This window comes from Eretmochelys imbricata, chromosome 5, assembly GCF_965152235.1.
Source record: "Eretmochelys imbricata isolate rEreImb1 chromosome 5, rEreImb1.hap1, whole genome shotgun sequence".
Taxonomy (NCBI): domain Eukaryota; kingdom Metazoa; phylum Chordata; order Testudines; family Cheloniidae; genus Eretmochelys; species Eretmochelys imbricata.
The window spans coordinates 110881401-110905932 of NC_135576.1; the positions used below are offsets into that span (position 1 = coordinate 110881401).

Consider the following 24532-nt stretch of genomic DNA (forward strand, 5'->3'; position numbering starts at 1 on the left):
AATCCCAACTCTCCTCTATGGCTGTGAGACTTGGGTGACCTATAGAAAACACCTGAAAAACCTGGAACGCCAGCACCAGCACGTTCTATGGAAGAGCCTCAACATAAAGCAGGAGGATCATCGCACTAATGTCAGTATCCTCACATTAGCCAGCGTCTTCAGTGTTGAGGCCCTGATTATCCAGCACCAGCTGAGGTGGAGCGAACACTGTGTGCGCACGCCTGATGGACGCTTACCAAAACAACTGCTGTATGCCCAATTCACGAAAGGAGAAAAGAAATGGGGAGGTCAAAAGAAATGCTTTAAAGACACCCTCAAGATAAACATCAAGAGATGTGGCATCGACACCACATGCTGGCAGACAGCAGGATACAGATAACTGGTGAAGACTTGTCGGAGAGGGAACGTCCACTTTTGAGGAAAATAGCCTTGCCCTGGTCACAGAAAAATGCCAGAAAAGAAAGGAAAGACAACTGTCACGCAGCAATCACAGGCCAACTCTGTCTTTCAACACTACCTGCAATGTCTGCCAACGAGCCTGTGGCTCAAGAATCAGGCTCTTCAGTCAACAAAGGACCCATGAAAAGTAAAACCTGTGGAAGAGCTCATTCTCTACTTCAAGGGATCGACAACTTCACTCACCATGGATATTGTCTGTTCATTACTACTAAATTCACTTTATAAAAGAAAAACACTGGATTGCAAATTGCAGAAAACAGTGAGGAAATTTTCCATTTTCCCTTTTTCTATTTCCCTCATGTTTTACTTGGTTTCAGTTGGGTGGTGATACAGAAGGATATTTTTTGGAAGTGTTAATGTCATACATACAAACGAGTGTAACTGTGAAGACTCCAGTTTGGACCAAAGTCCCCAATGGTTTAATTGTAAATCTGTGAGCGTGGAGAGAAATTGTTAGAATGGCCTATGGTAATAAAACTGGCGGTGGAATTTTTCAGGAAACATTTCATTACTCTGTAATAGTAGAATTTATCCCCTGGGGGTTGCACAGTTGCTCCAGGGAACCCAGAAGACAGTCTGAAATAAAACCCCAACAAAAGAAAAATCTCTTATTAAGAATTCCCACCTTAAACCCTGGAGCTCTTAGTTTTATAATTTCATGTTTTTTTTCAACTACTGCCTAGTGATTGGTGACTTCAGACATTCTTTGGGTTGACTAATTTGTAGTGTTTTCAAGGTAATTTTTTTTCTTCTTCAGCAGAAATGAAAGAAAAACAGATCCATGTAAAAAGGTGTTTCTGAACAAATAACAGTCTTCCTTTGTTATATTTTTTTTCTCTTTTTAATAGAACCAGAAGATTTGGAGATGTAAAAATCATTTTGATCTGCTCCACATTGAGTGTTTTTTTTCTATTCAGTACAAAATACTAGAGTCTGTGCAGCTCTATTTTGTTCTCTTTCCTTAAAAAGATTCTAAAAACTATAGCATTTCTCCCTTTATATAAAACAACTGTTTTGTTTGCCACCATTAACTTAATGTGAAATTTAGTTCCTGTTAAAATTACAAAGTCAGTGCTCTTCACCAGAAACTTCAGACCATTCCCACAGCTTTCTTAATGGTACACAGGAACTGCCAGACTGGATCCAGACCAAAGGTCATTCTGTCTCTGTCTGTAGCCAGTTCCAGATGCTCCACTGGAAGGTGTAAGAGACCTGCAGATGTGGGATAATCTGTGCGCCCCCTTTCCCTTTCTTGTTAGGTCTTAAACTGATTTCTAATAGCGACTGGATGAATCGTGACATTTGTTATCCTTAATTATAATAACTGGATATTTTTTCTATGGGTGGGGGTTGTCTATGGGCCAGGCAATAAAACGTGTACCTGGCCCATGTCATATGACTTGGTCTTGGGTTGTGGGGCTATAAAATTGCAGTGTTGATGTTCAGGCTCTGGGATGCAGGCTCTCTGAGTGAAATTTGTAAAGTAGGGAAGCAGTAGGTTTCTCAAAGCTAAAGACCTAGGTAAAGAGCATGTGAAAGTCACTGATGTACACATGTGTATGTATAACTGATTAGCTGAGTCAGGATAGCATGGGACCCTTAATCCCAGAGTTGTGAGTTCAAGCCCTACATTGGGTGCCTCTTTTCTAACAAGTCATTCTTGCATTAACTAAAAAGGTTTGGATTTCCAGACCATCAGTGCTAATAGCATGAGCCTCTGCCTACTGAGTGAAATGACTAAATTAAGATAGCTAGAAACTGGTGCAGTTCATAAACCTTTTATGTAGATTAGCCACTAGGGGGCACAGAGATGCACACACATCCATGGTATATGCATATCGGTCTGATCAAAAGCCAGCTGAAGTTAATGGAAAGCCTTTGAACCAGGATTGGAATTAACTTCCCTGGGTTTTGGATTGTGTCCTTTGAAAGCATTTAGGTTAGGGACTTACCACTGGGCAGGGATGAGTAGAAGGGTTACCACTCATTCCTCCAGGCATTCCAGAATCCCTCACCCAATGACTCCTGTCCTGCTCCAGCCTTCCTCTCTAGAGTCATCCTGGCTTTTCCTGCCTGAGTGTCCCCTGTGCGGTTTCGTATTCAGCAAGGTGAGCCCAGTGAGGGTATGGACCTTCCAAATCCTACAGTGCAGTAGGTAGCACGTCTGTGTTCGGTGTGCGGGCAAAATCTGGATTTAGCTATCATTGGAAGTGGATAGGTGACACCATGGGTCACCCCAGGAAACTGGGACTTTCTTACCTACCTAATAAGCTGATCACCCTGTGCTTTGGGAAAGGAGGTGGGAGGAGCACCCTCAGTGCTGATGAAGCAAGACATTTTATATCTGTCAAAATGTTTAGCTATTTGCATATTTAATACTTGCACACTTGTTTCTATGGAATGTCCTGTCAAACTAATGAAACATGAAGCTACACAGGATAAACATATTAACTAGATGTGTTGCCTAAGACCATCAGAAATATTGAAGAATCCTACTTAAACTGCCAAGAGATTTCAATCAAATGAGTAATTTTCTTCACGTAGCTTTTCTGGTAGCTCACGTATATCCTTTGTTTTTTGAAAGCAAATGCTAGCAAGGAATTCTGCACTCTATCCTTGAATTGTAATAAGTGGAGAAGAGCTGAAAGCTATTAGCATTCCAGATCAAGATATTTTACTTTGGAATATATGCTGAGCTTTGAATAGATGCAATAAATTCATCTGTTTTACACAGGTAGCTTACAGTTCCAACAACTTCAGTCTGAGTCTTCAGAATGAATCAATTCTTAATTCCCTAGAGCTAAATTGGGACACAGCACAGGCCATATTGCACAAATTCCTAGCTTCCTAAGGGTTTCCTCAGGTTTTTTTAATGGTCTTTTTCTCTTTCCAGAATTTCCAAGTTGTGGAATTCTGCTCGCCTCTCTGTCATAACCTTAAATAAAAGGGGTACTCTCCTGCTGATTCTCAGTGGTTGCTGGACACTACTTTTTCTCAGTTTATGTTGTGTTTCTTTCACTCTCAAATTTAGGAGGAAACTAGCTCTAGTTCAGGTAGGGTGAGAAAAGGAGAGAACAGCCATATATAAAGCCATATAAGACCAGCTTGGCTTAACGGTGAAATCCTAGCGGATCTTAAACATAAAAAAGAAGCTTACAAGAAGTGGAAGGTTGGACATATGACCAGGGAAGAGTATAAAAATATTGCTCCGGCATGTAGGAATGAAATCAGGAGGGCCAAATCGCACCTGGAGCTGCAGCTAGCAAGAGATGTCAAGAGTAACAAGAAGGGTTTCTTCAGGTATGTTGGCAACAAGAAGAAAGCCAAGGAAAGTGTGGGCCCCTTACTGAATGAGGGAGGCAACCTAGTGACAGAGGATGTGGAAAAAGCTAATGTACTCAATGCTTTTTTTGCCTCTGTCTTCACTAACAAGGACAGCTCCCAGACTGCTGCGCTGGGCATCACAACATGGGGAGTAGATGGCCAGCCCTCTGTGGAGAAAGAGGTGGTTCGGGACTATTTAGAAAAGCTGGACGTGCACAAGTCCATGGGGCCGGACGAGTTGCATCTGAGAGTGCTAAAGGAATTGGCGGCTGTGATTGCAGAGCCATTGGCCATTATCTTTGAAAACTCGTGGCGAACGGGGGAAGTCCCGGATGACTGGAAAAAGGCTAATGTAGTGCCAATCTTTAAAAAAGGGAAGGAGGAGGATCCTGGGAACTACAGGCCAGTCAGCCTCACCTCAGTCCCCGGAAAAATCATGGAGCAGGTCCTCAAAGAATCAATCCTGAAGCACTTACATGAGAGGAAAGTGACCAGGAACAGTCAGCATGGATTCATCAAGGGAAGGTCATGCCTGACTAATCTAATCGCCTTCTATGATGAGCTTACTGGTTCTGTGGATGAAGGGAAAGCAGTGGATGTATTGTTCCTGGACTTTAGCAAAGCTTTTGACGCGGTCTCCCACAGTATTCTTGTCAGCAAGTTAAAGAAGTATGGGCTGGATGAATGCACTATAAGGTGGGTAGAAAGTTGGCTAGATTGTCGGGCTCAACGGGTAGTGATCAATGGCTCCATGTCTAGTTGGCAGCCGGTGTCAAGTGGAGTGCCCCAGGGGTCGGTCCAGGGGCCGGTTTTGTTCAATATCTTCATAAATGATCTGGAGGATGCTGGATTGCACTCTCAGCAAATTTGTGGATGATACTAAACTGGGAGGAGTGGTAGATATGCTGGAGGGCAGGGATAGGATACAGAGGACCTAGACAAATTGGGCCAAAAGAAATCTGATGAGGTTCAATAAGGATAAGTGCAGGGTCCTGCACTTAGGACGGAAGAACCCAATGCACAGCTACAGACTAGGGACTGAATGGCTAGTCAGCAGTTCTGCGGAAAAGGACCTAGGGGTGACAGTGGACGAGAAGCTGGATATGAGTCAGCAGTGTGCCCTTGTTGCCAAGAAGGCCAATGGCATTTTGGGATGTATAAGTAGGGGCATAGCGAGCAGATCGAGGGACGTGATCGTTCCCCTCTATTCGACATTGGTGAGGCCTCATCTGGAGTACTGTGTCCAGTTTTGGGCCCCACACTACAAGAAGGATGTGGATAAATTGGAGGGAGTCCAGCGAAGGGCAACAAAAATGATTAGGGGACTGGAACACATGACTTATGAGGAGAGGCTGAGGGAACTGGGATTGTTTAGTCTGCAGAAGAGAAGAATGAGGGGGGATTTGATAGCTGCTTTCAACTACCTGAGAGGTGGTTCCAGAGAGGATGGTTCTAGACTATTCTCAGTGGTAGAAGAGGACAGGACAAGGAGTAATGGTCTCAAGTTGCAGTGGGGGCGGTTTAGGTTGGATATTAGGAAAAACTTTTTCACTAGGACGGTGGTGAAACACTGGAATGTGTTACCTAGGGAGGTGGTGGAATCTCCTTCCTTAGAAGTTTTTAAGGTCAGGCTTGACAAAGCCCTGGCTGGGATGATTTAATTGTGGATTGGTCCTGCTTTGAGCAGGGGGTTGGACTAGATGACCTCCTGAGGTCCCTTCTAACCCTGATATTCTATGATTCTATGAAAATGCCCGTATCTCCAATATGGTATTCTTAAATGAATGCAAAAGATTACATTGCTCACGAGACCCACACAAGAGAGATGTGTCTTGAGACCCCTAGGAGTCTTTCCATCAATTTTGGATGCTTTTCTAAAAGATGTGCGCTACTTCAATCACAAGTTATTGATGAACAATGCCGAATGCATTGATGGCCTGATGCGGGAATTACTGGGTGAAATTCTCTAGTCTTTGTTATGCAGAAGGTCAGACTAGTTGATCATAATGGTGCTTTCTGAACTCAGAAATCTATCAATCTCTGAAAATGCTCTGAAGCATCATCTACTGAAACTGAGAGTTGCATGTTAAAAACAAACTTCCGGTAACTCTGTTACAGAAGCAGTACTATTGGCATTCCAAGAAATTGTTGCCCTGATATTACGTGGATAGATTATGGCTAATCCTTGCATAGTTGCACAATAGGGAAAAGGGTGCAAGGAGTATTCTTTTTGCACAACCCTATAATGTGGCTGAGGACAGACCATGATGGTGCTTTGAAGATGATAGCTGCTTGAAGGTAGGTGGAGAAAGTGGCTGAGCTTACTGGCTGGACATGGAGAGGAGGGCATGCAGCACGAGCCCTGGGGGCTGTTTGGGTCCTGTTCTGTTGTGCACCTGTCTGACAGAATTCTTCCTGGGGAAACATCATCTCTGCAAAAGGTGGGATGTAGGCCATAATGCTTTAGTAAGTGACCGCCACCAAGAAGAAACACAGGGATGATATTTTAAAAAATAACTTCAAGATGTCATCTTTTTGAACGCTCTCAACAATGGTTCGACAAATGATTTTTTTTTAAAAGGAAGGAGTTAGTTTCAGAGGAAGCAGGTATTGATTTGGTTCCTCAGTTGGTATAAATCACTGACTTAAAGCTATGCTGTTTTACACGAGCTAAAGATCTGGCCCATAATTTGCTAATGTATGTCGAATATCCCACGCTTACGTTAATTACAGAAACTGTTCAGTTCCATATTTAGCGCATAAAGATCAAAGAGCAGTTTTGATTCTGATTGCAAGAGTGTGGTCCAACTCACTTCATGAACAAAAACATGTGACAGAGTTTCAGCATACCAAAAATGGAGAGAGAAAGAGATATGTCCAGCATCGTAAACATACATAAAATAAAAAACTACATCCACATATTGTACAGAACAAAAAAGATGACTCAACAGTTATGAAAACCAGTTTTATTGTTGGCAGGAAACATTAAAAATTCCATCATAAGAACAGCCATATAGGTCAGACCAAAGGTCCATCCAGCTCAGTACCCTGTCTGCTGACAGTGCCCAATGCTAGGTGCCCCAGAAGGAGTGAACCTAACAAGTAATGATCAAGTGATCTCTCTCCTACCATCCATCCCACTCTCTTACAAACAGAGGCTAGGGACACCATTTCTTATCACCATCCTGGCTAATAGCCATTAATGGACTTAACTTCCATGAATTTATCTAGTTCACTTTTAAACCCTGTTATAGCCCTACCCTTCACAACCTCCTCAGGCAAGGAGTTCCACAGGTTGACTGTGTGCTGTGTGAAGAAGAACTTCCTTTTATTTGTTTTAAACCTGCTGCCCATTAATTTCATTTGGAGGCACCTAGTTCTTATATTATGGGAACAAGTAAATAACTTTTTCCTTATTCACTTTCTCCAAACCACTCATGATTTTATATCTCTATCATATCCCCCCTTAGTCTCCTCTTTTCCAAGCTGAAAAGTCCTAGCCTCTTTAATTCCTCCTCATATGGGACCCGTTCCAAACCCCTAATCATTTTAGTTGCCCTTCTCTGAACCTTTTCTAATGCCAGTATATCTTTTTTGAGATGAGATCACATCTGTACGCAGTATTCAAGATGTGGGCGTACCATGGATTTGTATAAGGGCAATAGGATAGTCTCTGTCTTATTCTCTCTCCCTTTTTTAATGATTCCTGACATCCTGTTTGCTTTTTTGACTGCTGTTGCACACTGTGTGGACGTCTTCAGAGAACTATCCACAATGACTCAAGATCTCTTTCCTGATTAGTTGTAGCTAAATTAGCCCTCATCATATTTTATGTATAGTTGGGGTTATTTTTTCCAGTATGCATTATTTATCCACATTAAATTTTATTTGCCATTTTGTTGCCCAATCACTTAGTTTTGTGAGATCTTTTTGAAGTTTTTCACAGTCTGCTTTGGTCTTAACTATCTTGAGCAGTTTAGTATCATCTGCAAACTTTGTAACCTCACTGTTTATCCCTTTCTCCAGATTGTTTATGAATAGGTTAAATAGGATTGGTCCTAGGACTGACCCTTGGGGAACACCACCAGTTACCCCTCTCCATTCTGAAAATTTACCATTTATTCCTACCCTTTGTTCCCTGTCTTTTAACCAGTTCTCAATCCATGAAAGGATCTTCCCTCTTATCCCATGACAACTTAATTTACGTAAGAGCCTTTGGTGAGGGACCTTGTCAAAGGCTTTCTGGAAATCTAAGTACACCATGTCCACTGGATCCCCCTTGTCCACATGTTTGTTTGACCACTTCAGAAAACTCTAATAGATTAGTAAGACATGATTTCCCCTTACAGAAACCATGTTGACTTTTGCCCAGCAATTTATGTTCTTTTATGTGTCTGACAATTTTATTCTTTACTATTGTTTCAACTAATTTGCCCAGTACTGACGTTAGACTTACCGGTCTGTAATTGCCAGAAACACCTCTAGAGCCCTTTTTAAATATTGGTGTTACATTAGCTATCTTCCAGTCATTGGGTACAGTAGCTGATTTAAAGGACAGGTTACAAACCATAGTTAATAGTTCTGCAATTTCACATTTGAGTTCCTTCAGAACTCTTGGGTGAATGCTGTCTGGTTCCGGTGACTTGTTACTGTTAAGTTTATCAATTAATTCCAAAACCTCCTCTAATGACATTTCAATCTGTGACAATTCCTCAGATTCGTCACCTACGAAGGACGGCTCAGGTTTGGGAATCTCCCTAATATCCTTAGCCGTGAAGACTGAAGCAAAGAATGCATTTAGTTTCTCCACGATGATTTTATCGTCTTTAAGTGCTCCTTTTGTATCTCGATCGTCCAGGGGCCCCACTGGTTGGTTAGCAGGCTTCCTGCTTCTGATGTACTTAAAAAACATTTTGTTATTACGTTTTGAGTTTTTGGCTAGCTGTTCTTCAAACTCATTTTTTGCTTTTCTTATTACATTTTTACATTTAATTTGCCAGTGTTTATGCTCCTTTCTATTTACCTCACTAGGATTTGACTTCCACTTTTTAAAAAATGCCTTTTTATCTCTCACTGCTTTTTTTACATGGTTGTTAAGCCATGGTGGGTCTTTCAATTGGTCTTGATTCAAATGAACCATATTTACCTCATGGTATGAAGTTAGTTCCCTAGAATATTTCATGTTGGATCTTTTAAAGTTTCATTCCTTCAGAATGATGCAAAAATCCTGAATTTTATTATAGCCTTGTACAAGTTTTCATGAAAACTTACCAGCCTGGGCACAAAATACATATGACAACCCTCTGCCATGATAATGGAAAATTAACCGTTGTTTATTTGCCTATCCAAAAAACCATTAGCCTAGATTTAATAGAATTTTTCAAAAATAGATCATAAATGAAGGAGGTAACCAGAGCAAAACTGAGTTGCAGGTTATATGGATAGGATTACTACTGTATTCTGACGTCAGTTATTGGCATTTCAGTTGTCTAAACTGTTGTAAATACTTATAAGATTTGAGAGAGACAAGGTGGGTGAGATCTTTTATTGCACCAACTTCTGTTGATGAGAGAGATAAGCTTTCGAGTGACACAGAGCTCTTTCTCAGGTCTGGGAAAGGTACTCTGCATGTCACTGCTAAATATAAGGTTGGATAGTTAGTTTAGTATAAGTAATTAGCGCACATTATAAGGGACCGTTCAAGCTGAATGACCTGTTAACAACACTGTAGTCATAAGGGGATTAGTGGGCTACAGATTGTTATAACAGACTCTAAATCCAGTGTCTTTATTAAGACCATGATTTTGAGTGCCTACCAACGTTATGAATTTAAGCTCACAGACTTGTCTTTTGAAAGTGTCGTGCATGTTTCCTTTGAAAATGGGGACTGATAGGTCAGATATAGAGTGATTGCTTTGTTAAAAATTTTCACCCATAGGTGTTTTTGTCTTTTATTTTTCTGTGCGAGGTCATTCGAGAGCATAGTGAATGTCAGGTTTCACCCACAAGGTTGCTATTGGGGCATTTAGTGCAATGGATGAGGTACACCACATGTTGTGATAGGCATGTGTAGGAGCTATGGATTTTAAAAGGTATGTCGGGGAGGGGCTTGTTGATCATTTTAGCAGTGGAGATATGTCTGCAGTTTTGCATTGGCTGTTCTGGCAGGGTCTGTTGCCACTTTGAGTCAGTGTGTCATGGTCTGTGGGGAGCTTATTTCTGATGATGAGCTGGAGAGGCTGGGAGGTTGTTTGAAAGCCGAAAGAGGGGTTCAGGAAAGACTTTTCAGGATGTGATCTCCATCAAGAGTGGGTTGTAGTTGTTTGATGATTCCCCATATGAGTTCCAATATGGGGTGGTAGGTCAGACAATTAGGGGTGTGTGGTCAGAAGGGGTTTTCTTTCTGTATTGAAGCAGGTTCTCTTGGGGTATTAGGGTGGCCCATTCCATGATGCGATCTACTTCTCTGGTGGAGTGTCCTTGTTTGGAGACGGTGGTTTTGAGTGTGTTAAGGTGTATATCCCAGACTTTCTCTTCAGAGCATATTCTGTGGTATCTGGGTGCCTGACTATAGATAACAGATTTCTTGGTGTGTTTGGGGTGGTTATTGAATTTGTGAAAGAAGGTGTGGTGGTCTGTGGGTTTCTTGTATATAGCTGTCTGTAGGGTTCCGTTGCTGAAACTGATCATGGTGCCCAGGAAGTTGATGCTGGTGTGGGAGTGTTCCAGAGAGAGTTTAATGGACTGGCGGTAGAAAACTAAGGGAGTTTGTCATCTGTCCAGAGGATGAGAACATCCTGGGACTAACACAGCTACAACAACACTACATATAAGATTTGCTCAGTAGAAACAATGAAAAAAAAGTCATTTTCCCACTGCTATAATTAGGCTGTTGTTGGAATTCTCATTCGTATTTAATCAGTTAACTGGTGTGATGACCAATCCTATGACAAGACTGCAAAGACAAGCTATAGTTGCCTAGGAGTGACCAAACTGAAGATACCATTATTTTGAGTTCTCTCCTTTCGTACCATCTAATATGACAGAAGTACAGTTGGAGAATCTGGAACTTTCACAGCCAGTAATTGAACTTCTCCGGGAAAATGCACTTTAGGGTCTGATACAGAGCTAATTAAAGTCAATGGGAAGATTCCCAATAGAGGCCCCTAGAGCAGATGGAATCTTGTCTGAATTTTTTTTTTTGGGGGGGGGGGATATGGAAAAGAAACTGGACTCTAGGCAGAAGGTAGAATGAAGCAGAAAACAGATCTAAGGTAGAGTGGAATATCACTTGTCCTCAAGGGAAATATCTTCCCAGAATATTTTAAAAGAAAGTAGTCTTCATTATCAACAAAGTGGACAGCAAAGAGAACCTAATTGCAATGAACCAAATGAAGGGTTATAGGTAGGGCCCTACCAAATTCACAGCCATGAAAAATGCATCACGGACGGTGAAATCTGGTCTCCCACCGTGAAATCTGGTGTTGTGTGTGCTTTTACCCTATACTATACAGATTTCATGGGGGAGACCAGCATTTCTCAAATTGGGGGTCCTGACCCAAAAGGGAGTTGCAGGGGGGTCACAAGGTTAGTTTGGGGAGGGGCGCAGTATGGCCACTCTTACTTCTGTGTTGCCTTCAGAGCTGGGTGGCTGGAGAGCAGTGGCTGGTGGCCGGGTGCCCAACTCTGACGGTGGTGCCCTGCCAGCAACAGTGCAGAAGTAAGGGTGGTAATTCCATACCATGCCGCATTTACTTCTGCGCTGCTGCCTTCAGAGCTGGGTGGCCAGAGAGTGGCAGCTGCTGATTGAGGGCCCAGCTCTAAAATAAGGACGCTAATACCATACCATGTCATCCTTACTCCCAGCCAGCAGCAGCTGCTCTGCAGCTGCCCAGCTCTGAAGGCAGCACCATCAGCAACAGCAGCAGCACGGAAGTAAGGGTGGCAGTAGTGCAACCACCCCTACAATAACCTTATGACCCTCCCCCGCCCCCCACATACACAACTCCTTTTTGGGTCAGGATCCCTACAATTACAACACCATGACATTTCAGATTTAAATAGCTGAAATCACGAAATTTAAAATTTTTAAAATCCTAGGGCTGGGAAATTGTCTAAAATGGACCATGAATTTGGTAGCGCCCTAGCTATTGGAAACTGAATATCTTAAAAATGTATATCTTACTTCTTGACTCCCTTGGCTAGCAGTTCACTGACTTACTACTATGGATCATAGGGATGTGACGCTTGAGTATCAAAACACCAGCCCAAAGTAAAACTGTAACCCATCATTCTGAAGTTTTATTTTCGAGAGCAGAATATAGTGCAATGAGTTTCGAGGAAGACGGATCATATCTTCTGTAGAACAGCTTATTATTTCATCTTTCCGGATCTCAACTAAGTTCAGCAAAAAAGGAGGCTAAAGGATTTTAAATCTTAAATCAAAATAGTATGATGGTCTCTGCTGAGAAATAAAGCCATGAGGAAAAACCTCTGTAAGCCACTGGTGGAGGATCAAGCTTTCCATTTTCCACATGAAACTTGGGTGGCACAAGAAGATAGTGAAATAAAACCTTTCATAAATGTCTTCATTGCATCTAAATCAGGTTATTTATTTTTAATGATTCATGTGAGACTGAAGGTTGTATGGTTTGTCAGATCTTTAAAACAAGCCTAATATGCAAAGGCATTTCCTAGTACTCTAAAAAAACAACAACAAAGTGGAGTAAAATATATAGTAACCCAAGTACATTCATAATAATGTGTACTGCAATGTAATAGTACATTCTGACCTAATTCTAGCATTGTCTGAAAATTAACTCATCTTGATTAGGCCACAACTAAAAATGACTTGGGTCTCACTAATCCCAAGTAAATATGTATCCACAGTCCTAAACCACCATGTAATCTGCATTCTCTCTGCAGGCAGGGCCTATGTCCTAGACTAGGTTGGAGGCTGAGGTGTGTGGCAAGTCAGGACTGAAGTACATTGGTAAGGCTGTGTTTTGAAATTTACACAGTGCTTTCCCAAACCATGCCTTGATCTAGTTCCTCATGTTACACATACCATTTTACACACATTTTAAAATGTGATTCTGCTCTGAAAAGTGACTAAGAATAGCATGACGAGGTTTTATACTTGTCTAAGAAAAGCTGAATAATAATAATGCACTGAGATAAGAGGCAGCAGGAATTCCCTGGGTTGTATGTTTTGGGTTTTTCTATGGCAATGTCCCACAGCAATTCATGTATCTCCCTCTAAAGTATTTTGAGCAACAATAACAGTTTGGCATGTTTTCTCAAGAAACACATGGATGGAGCCCAGCCTTGGATGGCTCCCACTGTCAAAGCAGAGTAAATTGTTTTGTTTTGTTTAGTTTTCATCCTGTTTTATTAAACTGGAGTTTAAAGAAATCTAAATATTGTCTACGGAGTACCTGTAAATTAAAAAATAGGTGAAACTGTAAAGCTGAATCTCAGCAGACTAGTACAGGACCTTTTTGCACCTGCATGTTCTGTGGTGATTTGTTAACTGCTAGGAAGAAAGCTTTAATCAACAGGATTTAAAAGTAGTTGTGTAGCATTGATTTGTTTGCTTCTATGTTAGTTCATCTTTCATTCCCACAGTCTGCTCCTCATATTTTTTCCAGCAAAGGTTGCTTGGCAGCAGTAGGACTGGTGTGTTTTCATGCATTCTACATTTTTGCCACTCCATTTGATGGGGCCATATTAGCTTTCTCCCTTGTCAGAACACTGTGGGTCAAGTGTAGGCGTGTGTATGCTTTACAAATTTATCCCCATCATTGCTAATGTCTCTCGAAGATGTTAGTTGCCGGTGGTTTTGTTTGAAGGACACTTCACGCTGTAATTCTTGAGTGCAAATCACTTTTTCTTTTGTTCACTTATAATGAGAGACTGAAATGGAGCTTAAATAATTCCTCCAATGAATACATTAACCAGACTCTTCTATTGTGGCTGTTTAAGAACTGAAAATAATTAGCACAAAAAGCCACTTTTCCTTCACAGAACTTCTTTTAAAAGAAGTCAGGGCATTACCATTAAGAGAATCATGAATTAAGTCTCTGTGGGGAAAGGGGAAAAAAGATTAAATATATTTCAAGCCCAGCTGAAAGATTTTCTTGTGGGAACACTTCCCAGCTGAATAAAACATTCCCTGGGGAAATATTTGTAGTTGTATTTTGTGGCATTTGTGAGTATCTCCAGAGGAGCCAAATAACAGTCTCCTTTTCTTTCACAGAACTAAATCTACAAAACCATGACACACAATAGCTAATTTCCAAAAAGACAAGTTGCTGGTTCAGAAATATAATAAAATCACAATACAATGGTTTGAAAAGGCCAGAGACAGAAAACCAAATTGTTGATATACAGGCCCCCAATTTTGTTTTCCACTGTTAGATATTTTCTTTACTGCAGCTGGGAGGGGGGGTCTTTTTTGTCCCCCTCCCCTCTTCAAGATATGTACTTTTCTCTTCAGATCCCAGAAGAACATGTTGCAATATCTAGAAATGCCATTTTAGGATTGCTTTTGATGAAACAGTAATTTCTCCCATTTCTAAAACTAAATTATCAAACTCAGATACAACAGTATCAAAATTAAAGTGAGATTTTCAAAGGCTGAAACCAGTGAGGCACCCAGATCCCACTGAAAAATCAGTGAAAGTTGAGCACATAACTCCCATTTGCGCCTTTGAAAATCTCCCCCATCATGATCCATGTCAACATAAACTCCGCTTCAAAACCAGTTGGGGGCAGTAAGCAGAGGGAATGCAGCCAATACTTAGACTACAAACAGTGGAATGCGGGAAATAGCAGGGTCCCCTGAGGATCTGCACTAGGGTTCATAAGTGATCTGGAAAAGGGAGTAAACACTGAGGTGGAAAAATTTGCAGACAATACTAAAATACTCAAGATGGTTAAGTCCAAAGTGGATTGTGAACAGTTACAAAAGGATCTCACAAAACTGGGTGACTGGCCAACAAAATAGTAGATGAAATTCAAAGTTAATAAATGCAAAGTAATGAACATGGGAAAACATAATCCTAACTATACATACAAAATGATTGAGTCTAAATCAGTGGTCACCTCTCAAGAAAGAGATCTTGGAGTTCTCATGGTTAGTTTCCTGAAAACATCCACTCAGTGTGCAGCAGTAGTGGGGGAAAAAGCTAAAAGAATGTTAGGAATCATTAGGAAAGGTATAAGTAATAAAATAGAAAATATAATACCCCTATATAAACCCATGGTATACCCACACCTTAAATACTGTGTGCAGTTTTGGTTGATCCATCTCAGAAAAGATATATTAGAATTGGAAAAAGTACAGAGAAGGGCAACAAAAATGATTGGGTGTATGGAGCAGCTTCCACATGAAGAGAGATGAAGACAACTGCTACTGTTTGTCTTAGAAAAGAGACAACTGAGGGAGATATGATAGGTCTATACAATCATGAATGGAGTGGAGAATGGGAGTAGGGAATGTTATTTACACTTTCACATAACACAAGAACCAGGGGTCACACAATAAAATTAATAGCTAGCACCTTTAAAAGAAACAAAAGTGCACAGTCAACCTGTGGAACTCCTTGCCAGGGGATGTTGTGGAGGCCAAAATTATAACTGGATTCAAGAAAGAATTAGATAATTTCAAGGATAAGTCCATCAATGGACATTAGCCAAGGTGGTCATAGACTCAATCCCATGCTCTGGACATCCGTAGCCTCTGACTGCCGGAAGCTGGGACTGGATAACAGGGAATAGGTCACTCCAATAATTGCCCTGTTCTGTTCATTCCCTCCGAAGCATCTGGCATCAGCATTTCAGCACTGTGGAACGACAAGACACTGTGCTAGATGGGACATTAATCTGACCCAGTATGGGTGGTGTTATGTTCTTAAGAATTTCCCAGTTTTGATAGTGCCAGAGTAGTTCTGGGAGTGTGGGATTATGGAGTGGGTGAAAGGAACATTTGTAGATGAAGAAAGCAGTTGAGACTCCAGACTTAGCCCTCTGGAAGAGCCATTTGATAATCTGTAGGTGTAGAGACAGGTTGCTCCTTAAAAGTCTGTTACTCTTCCTGCTCCTGTTGTGACTCCTAATTTTCCTGCCTACAAGGGCATTTTATGTGTACAGGCAGTAAGCTGTCACCACAAATTTCTTCTGTCTGCTCCCACGGCATTCAACTCCAAATAGGTGGCTTCACCATACACCCAGCAGCATGCAGCTTGTTGAGTGATGGAATGGAGGGGGGAATAAATCATTGGAGTTACACTAGCATTGCCCCAGACAAAATGAGAGTTGAATCAAACCCAGTAACTTTCAGTTGTTCCTAGCTTGTGCTGCCTTTTGAAATGAAAAATTAGTGGCATATAATTCTCCAGGTTTTGTTTCTTATATTTTATCGAAGTGAAGGGAAGGTGAAGGTTGATAGACATCCTGTACCTCAGAGCAGCAATGAGTGGCTGCCAGACAGCCGGGAGATAGGACAGATGGAGTGTTTCAGTAGCATTCATGCTACCTCTGCACCACAGACAGATTTTTGTATTTTGTTCATACCTGGTCTTTCAGTTTACCATTGGGGGAAACACTTTCAGGCTTCACTGGGTTTAATCTGAAAAGATGATTTATACATAGCAAAGCCTTCTCTAAAGGGGACTCTCTCACACACTCTTTGATGTTCCCCTGGAGGTTTTCTTTGGGTTTCTAGGTAGTTGACCTTGAACACTCCTAAATGATCACTTTAGTATCCCCCCAGGAGCATCCAGGATGAGTTATGTAAACTTACCATCTTGGGGTTTTGATTCTGCCAACCTTAACTGCACTGTTGACAGTGGGACTGTACAAGTAAGGTACTTCCCAATAGGCAACCTTCAAAATAGGGCTTCACAGTGCATAGCCTGTGGGCTATCAACCCAATGTAATTAAGGGTGACAGACTCAGGCCCCAAAATTGAAGCCTCCCTTCTACATTTAAGCAGTGTTTGGATTCAGCAATTTTGGTCTGGCCCATTATAAAGATGTGGTCAACTTACAAAATTCAGAGCTGGATTCAGATTTTGAATCCAGGTCTAGTCAAGGACAAAAAAGAAGAGCTCAGATCAAAACCAGGATCCAAAATTGTCAGAGATTAAATGCAGTAATAATAATTTTCATTTTATTTCAGCACTCCTCTTAGGGAATTTTTGTTAAATCCTCCTTTGAGGCAACATAGCAGTGCTAATCAACAAGTGCCTTTGGCAGCCAGCAGGTATGTGGAGATACTTGTGGCTGCTCTAGGGTGCCTTTTCTTGTTTAAGTAACTGTTGTATAGAGTCAAGAGTTTCACTTAGTGCTCATAGAAGAGGAAGAATATAGCACTCTTTCACGTAGGAGAAGGCAGGTACATAAAGCTGAGAAATTTCTTCCATGGGGGCTTTTTATAATACAAGCATTGTATATTTTGTACCCAGAATTCTGACAGTAATGAGTTTCCTGTTTGATTTTTAAAATAGACTTTAAATAGTTTGAGTCCCCTGGACTGATCAGTTATATTTAAATTTCTCTTGGTAGGTGTAAAAAGGTGTTTGAAATATATATATATTTTGGACCACATTTGGCTACTCATACTTTGTGAGTAGCCCTACTGGAATAAATGGGGCTACATGCATTAATAAAGATATAAAAATCTAGCCCTATATTATTATACTTATATTTGACATGGGCCAGACTGTGCCATTCTTACTCAGGATGAGTAGTATCTTACTCCATGACTAGTCTCAGTGAAGTCAATGAGACTACTTGTAGAGGGAGGTACTACTCAATGGAAGTAGAAGTTGCATCTTTTCCCTCCTAGTTAGCATTAACTCATTTCTGTTGCTGTTCTGTATTTGTTCTGTAGGCTGATCGGAGCTCTCATCTGCACTGAGTTTACACCATTAGGTGTAATAGTTACTCATGGTTTACACGGATCTGAAGGAGATGGGAATTGAGCCAAATAAGTCTTGCTTTGATTTTTACACAATTAATGTTACCCCCTTCCCATCTAATAAAACAACGCTTTCTGGTTTTTTTTTAATAGCACCCTAACATACTGTACTGCAAAGCACTTTACTGAATGTTGAGCAACCTTAAGGAATGGAAGAGCACCTTCATCATTTAATAGCACCAATGAGAGCCGTAAAACAATCATGAATTGATCTCCTTCCTTATAGTGAGCAACAATTGTGCTTCCCCCCCCTTCATATTCCTGTTCATCAAACGTTGCTTTCAAAGTTGTTTGCAGGGCCTTGTCACTGTCTCCTTCCTCCTTAATTCCTTCAGCATCTCCTACCCTATAGCAGCTTCAGACTCCCACCTCCTTTTTCATCCGATCTGCTAAAATGATTAGCACTGAAATAGTTAATCATTAACACTTGACATGTCAAGTGTTACTGCTAGGCTTTAGAGTTAACAGCACAATGATATTAATGAAGGCTGGGAAAGTTGGGAGCTTCCAGAGCCTTTATTTCAGGCTGTCTAGAGGATGACCACAGGTTTGTGTATCTGTGCAAGGTTCCTATTTGGAAAATTTCCTTTGTAACTCACTGCTTTTTAAATGAAAACATAGTTTCTGCAGAATCTGAACATGTCATGTGGGCCACACATATACACAAATTTAGTGAAGTGTGTTAACCCTGAGCTTATCAGCTCCTGTATTCAGCTTCCCAAAACTTGACCTGAATCATTAATTGACCTGAGTTATATTCTTAGTTTCACTTACCTTAAGTGATTAAATCACAGGTAGAGAAAGGCACTTTAAAAAAATAAAACCCCAAACCATATAATTTCTATTGCCGACGTCACATTTTATCACTGAATCACAGCTGTCACGAATGGGATGAATGAGGACTAATGAGGAGCTACTTTGGGGAGATTTTGTAATCATAAAATCTATAATCCATAATCTTTTTTTAGTGGAAAATGTAATTTAGTGGTAATTTTTGGTCGTGAAAACGTCTGTATTTCATGTATCCATCATTGCTATGACACAATGATACAAGAGTGCGTTATTCAATGTTTGCTACAGTGTGTCAGGATGGATATAAATTAGACCTTGCATCTTAAAAACATATCCTTTTCATAGAAACTTTTTTTTTTACTTTTATAGCTAAGTAGCTCAAAGGAGTAAGGTGCCCCTTATCGATCTGACTGCAGCAACCATGTATCCCGAAGCGGCTATCTGCTCTCCTAAGCATTATAAGCATATAATTCAGGTTGTTCTGTGCAGAGATACCAGGTTTTTCCATCCGTCGCCCTTTTTGTATTATTTCCTAATTCCTCCCCTCTTTCCTTATTAGTTCTTCTCTTTCTAGCCACCCCATTATAGTTTTTCTGACTTTGCAGCATCTCTGCTCTCACTGCCCAGCTGGAAGGGAAGACTCCCTCCTCTCAGACTGTAATACCAGCTAGCTGTCAAGCAGTGGTAGATATAGTCTTCATCCTCTCATTGGACATACTTCATGTCATATCCATGGTGTTCCCAGATGCTCCTCTGCTGCTCAGCCTTTTAAAGCTAGAGCTAGACTCATGTTAATTATGGCATCTAGTTTGCAGGTGCAGGGATATAAGAAATAGTATTAACAGAAGCAGGGGGAAAAAATCAGAAATAACTTTTCTTGTTTACAAAATAGCTGGCAGACAGGTGTCTAATAAGGGATTTGTGAGTAATACTTCGCCATTTGTAAGTAATGTGCTCTTTTCAAGATCATAAGCAGTTACCCCTGATATCATATATTACTACAGCACTTGGTATTCCATATATATACCCAAAGTGGTTCCCATTCCAAAATCAACAATTAACATGCTTTAGTATCTGATCATAAATGTTGACCCTTGAAGGATGTATATTATATTAGATGTATAGGCTGTAGTCCCAATTACTAAAATATAAAAACATAATGTAGTTGTTTACATACAGACCTGGACCTATATAGATAAAACAAATCTAGTGAGACTTTACTTTAGCAAGTTGAGCCTTGTTCAAAACATGTTGCAACAGAAATTAAATTGGAAAAGTTACTAGAATTCCAGTTGATAATGAGTTCCCTATTTTCTGTTAATAACGTCCTCAAACATTTTTCTTTGCTGTGGAATTCCTTGTTTCAGCTCAAAGGCAGCTTTTTGTTTGTGGGAACTTTGAAGGAAAAAAACCCATAAGTACCACTGGTTTTGAGAATTTAAAACACGTGTTCTAATTTTAAAAAATGTGGTTTGATTCTTTTTGGCTTTGATAACACCACCAAGGAACACAATGAGAAATTAATTATTGTTGTGAGCATTACAGTAGCACCTAAGGCACTGTTCTGACATGTAATGAAATAACAGTCTGTGCCTCAAACAGCTTTTCAAACTTTGCTAGGCTTGGAAATAATTAAATCAGAAATTAAATTAAAATGATCAACCATGGATTTGCAGTATTTTATTTTCCTTACCCATTAAGATGCATATGCACTCACTTGTATACATACATTATTTCGGCCTTAGTAGCATCCATCTCTACGCATACCTAAACATTTCCCCTTCTTACCACCCAACCTTTACATAGGCCCAATGGATTAGGACGCCTCTGGGAATTCTGTCTGTATAGTTCAGAATGTATTTTAAGAAGATATCACTTCACCACATAGCATTTTAACTATGAACTACGGCTCTGCATGCCATACTTTTTGAGAAACAAATTCCAGCTTGTTCCACCAACAAACCTTTCAAATCATTGGACATCGGAGCAAACTATTAACTACTTCGTTCTTTTAAATGCAGGTCTCCGTTTTCATTAACGGCCACTCTGGTCAGAGCTGGAATTAATTTTCTAATCTAAAAAACAAAAAAGGCCATTAACAAATATCCTGGTTCACCAGGTCTCCTCCTCTTTTTCTTTCTTGGATATGATCCTGATGGCAATGTTGGGGCATTGCTTTTCTTAATGTGCTATTATCTTTCTAGGTTTGTGGAGACCAAAACCAAGGAGCTGTTTTTCTGCGTGAATTTACATTGATTCGGAGAGAGAGCCTCCATGACGATTTCCTGTCTGACTTGCTGAATAACCATAAAACTGAAGATCCGGTAGGACACTCCTTTTTAAAAGAAAATATTTATTTTATTAATACTTCATACTGAAATGAACATTTCCTGGGCTGTGAAATTTTGCATCCGGTCCTTTGCTCTGTTGTCCCTTTATGGAAAAGTTCAGGCCTTAGATGTTATGAAGAAAACAACAAATGACCAGAATAGAAATGCAATTAGAATAGTGACAGGCTTGTGTGGAAAATTGCTGGTGTTTGATATACCTCCTGTATATTTAAGGACAGATTTTTCAAAGGAGCCATAATTTGGTCCCTAAAATTATGGTTAGCAATATTCTTTCTCTGAGATTTTGGGTGTCTAGGTTTCTGCCTTTATTTCATTTGCTCACGCAAAGGTGGTTTGCCAATTATTTTTGTGTTCCACAAGAAGCTTAGGTGTGGAAAACAACACTGGCTATTTCAGAGTCTCTATTTGAAAATATCATCGTGAAAACTACTTCAGTATTTAAGTTCATTTTGAAGGAACAATAGACAAAATAAATGACGCTTTGCGAAGAGTTAGTAGATGGAATGGCACTACAAAGAAAGAGAGAAGAATGGATTTAGAAAAAAAAGTTTTCTTGTTATCCAAAGTATGATGGACTCTGTTTCCACTACCTCTTGTGTGTCTGAGCAAGATTTCTGTTTAAAAGAACACAGGGATTTCAAACTGAATATTCAGCAGTTTGTTCTCTGATACTTTTAAGTTAAAAAATTTACAGAGCAAAACTGTTCTGAGTGATATGTTGAATTATGCTTTCATTTGAAACTAAACAAATCAGATGATTTTATTATGACAGTAAATTTGCTGGCCTAATCCTTTCGAAGGGTGTCTTCATGTTTTCTAATACATTGTGGTTAAACTGGAATGTGGCAAATCAGCAGCTGATATATTCTGGGATTGCTGATGTGTCTTAGAGGTTATAGCCCAGAATAATGATCCTGTGGGGTGAGGGAAAGAGAACAAGAAACTGAAAAGAAGATTCAGCATAGAATAATCATGGGTTGGAGTGACTATGTTTACTGCATACTATATCTACTTATCTAGTAGTCTAGGAAAGCAATGCCTCAAGTTATCTTTTCTAGGCCATGAAAGACTAGCCAATTACCATTTGTGAGAACATAGTTGTACTGGGACATTGACTGGATGACTTTTGATAAATCTTGTTGCTTAGGTCAAAGAACCCAGTGAACAAAGGGAATACAAAACATTAAACAATCCACTGTGTTTGTGCTAATCCATCTGCTTTCTGACAAACTGTCCTTGGAGTTTTACAATCCCACTAAAAGAGTTCACAGATTGGGCAAAATCAACACTTTCGTTTATCAGTGTTTGTAATTTTATAGGGAGTTCAGAGCAGTATCAAGCAACTGCTTTACTGCCAGTGCAATAAAGATTCTTTGTAAAGATAGTATAATTTCTCCCTCCTCCCCCCACCCCTTGAAATGAGTAATGATGTGGGGCCTGAATCACTGTGTATTAGAACTATTGAGGCCATGCAGGCTAGTCTAGCAAGCAGCTTTTTTATTACAGTTTTGTCTGTATCACTGACTTGGCCTGTTGTGTCTTGGAATGTCTTGGTCTTGTGCCTGATTGCAAGTGTATTAGGATATTGTTGACAAGTGAAAACATTGTGTAAATTACCCAAAGTTTTCCTCCATCCCGCAAAAAACTACATTAAAAGAGCATTATTAAGGTTGCAAAGTCAAGCACTCCAAAGTTAGGAGATGCCAGCTTTAAGGTTGCCTATGCAACCTTAATTCAGCCCCCTTATGCATATGCATATTGGCACAGTCTCTAATGACATGGTCACATACTGTTTTTTCCCACAATACCCCTGCCTCTTTCAATATACAGGATAGCTGGTGCTTAACTAGTGAGAAGCTATTCAATATTTTGTTTTCTCCTTGTTCAGTGTGTGGCTTTATTTACTACACATAATGCAAACCTGTTCTGAAGACAAAATTATTAATATCCTCCTAAGCTTTTGCAAGTAGCTCATTGCTACCAATCTGAGTGCGATCTTCATGATACCCCGGTGAAATGAGAGGGGTATTATCTCCATTTTAAAGATGGGGAGCTGAGGCACAGCGAGATTAAGGTCAAAAGTATCCACTAATTTTGAGTGGATTTTTGAGGCACTTCAGACCTAGCATTATATAGTACTTAACATGTTCAAAGCACAGCTCCAGTTGATTCCAGTTGCAGCTGTGAGTGCTCAGCACTTTTGCAAATCAGACTCTAGGATCTCAAGTCAAGCACTCCAAAGGTGAGGAACACACAATTAGTGACCAGCTGTGGAAAGTTTCATTTTTTAAGTGACTTGTTTAGCATCACATAAGAACTGTGTGGCAGATGCAGGGATAGAATCCAGTTCTCCAGGGTAACATTGAATTGCCTTAACCATGAAACCATCCTTTGACAAAGTTTGACAAAGTTGTTAAGTAACTAGAAAACAATCTCTTTTAATGGAAAGTGGTGGATTGACCTTAACCATAGGCAGCACTACCTGCGCCACATATAATAAAATGAGACATTCTTTTTGAAAGTGTCTGTTGTCTACTCTTTATACAACTTCTAATGATACATCAGCAAAACATGTAATGAATCCTGATACATTTTTGGAATAAGAAATGCAAGCAGATAATGTTTCAAATAAAAACATTTCTAACAAAAAATGAAGTGACAGTTTAATACAAGGAAAGCTCATCTTGGGTATCTGGTAACATAAATTTTGCCATAGTGGATCAGAGCAATAATTTGTCTGCTCTAGTATCTTGCGTCCAACAGAGGCCAATATCTCTGCTTCAGAGGGAACTGTGAAACCCTCCATATATTTATGAAATTCTGTATGAGTGAGTGTGGGAGGAGGGAGTTCTCTTCTGATTCCTGCAGAGAATTGGCTTCCTTGCTTTCTACCTCAAAGATTTAGATTACTCTTCAGTATTTCAGATAGCAAAGCAATAAATGTTGTTAGTGTTCATCTGATTGTGCATATGTTTCAGGCAGCGCAAGAAGTTATTCCGGTTCGGATAGCGGTAGGCCATAAGGTCCCCTGTCAAGAATCTTTTTGGAGGAGGAGCCAGTAGAGAGATGTTAACCAGCAGTTAATCATCTTCTTTACGTGGCACAGTTGGGGTATTGACCACAATGTGCTAGGAAAGGAGTTCTGCTCTCTGGGATGTGTCTCTGACCAAAGGCATGCATATATTTATTAGACAGCCACAGTCGATGAGGTCAGTGGCCCCAATGTGCTGTCATTCATAAGGGAAATGTGTGTGGCTATATGATGGATAATATGGTTTACTTAGCACTGGTTCTGTAACTACGCCATGTAGCCTCTGCCTAAGGGCTGGGTGGTGATCAAGCGTAGTTGTGCTACAGGTAAGTAACTATTGCAGCCACTGTGGCTGGTGGGTTGTGCAGTCACTGTCTATTAGCAACCATATGGGGACTCTTGAGTTAAGTAGAATGTGGAGTGGCCCAACTTTTTACTTCACTGCATATAACACCCGGTATAGTGCAGTAATTCCCATATTTCAACTACAGTATTACACAAACCCCACTTACATGAGCTTGTGCACCACTTGCTCAATGGCCTGAGACCTTGAATGAATGTGTCTGTTTTCTTATTTTTTGCCTATTCTTCT

At 40.3% G+C, this 24532-nt stretch overlaps 1 protein-coding gene across 1 annotated transcript in view; it reads left to right on the top strand.

Moving 5' to 3' along the window:
* ADAMTSL1 (ADAMTS like 1) overlaps window positions 1-24532 on the top strand; it is a 689739-nt gene that overhangs the window by 166683 nt on the left and 498524 nt on the right. Inside the window, exon 2 of the mRNA XM_077816448.1 lies at window positions 20763-20882. Coding sequence (XP_077672574.1) covers window positions 20763-20882 — 120 coding nt within the window. The remainder of the gene's footprint in view (window positions 1-20762; window positions 20883-24532) is intronic.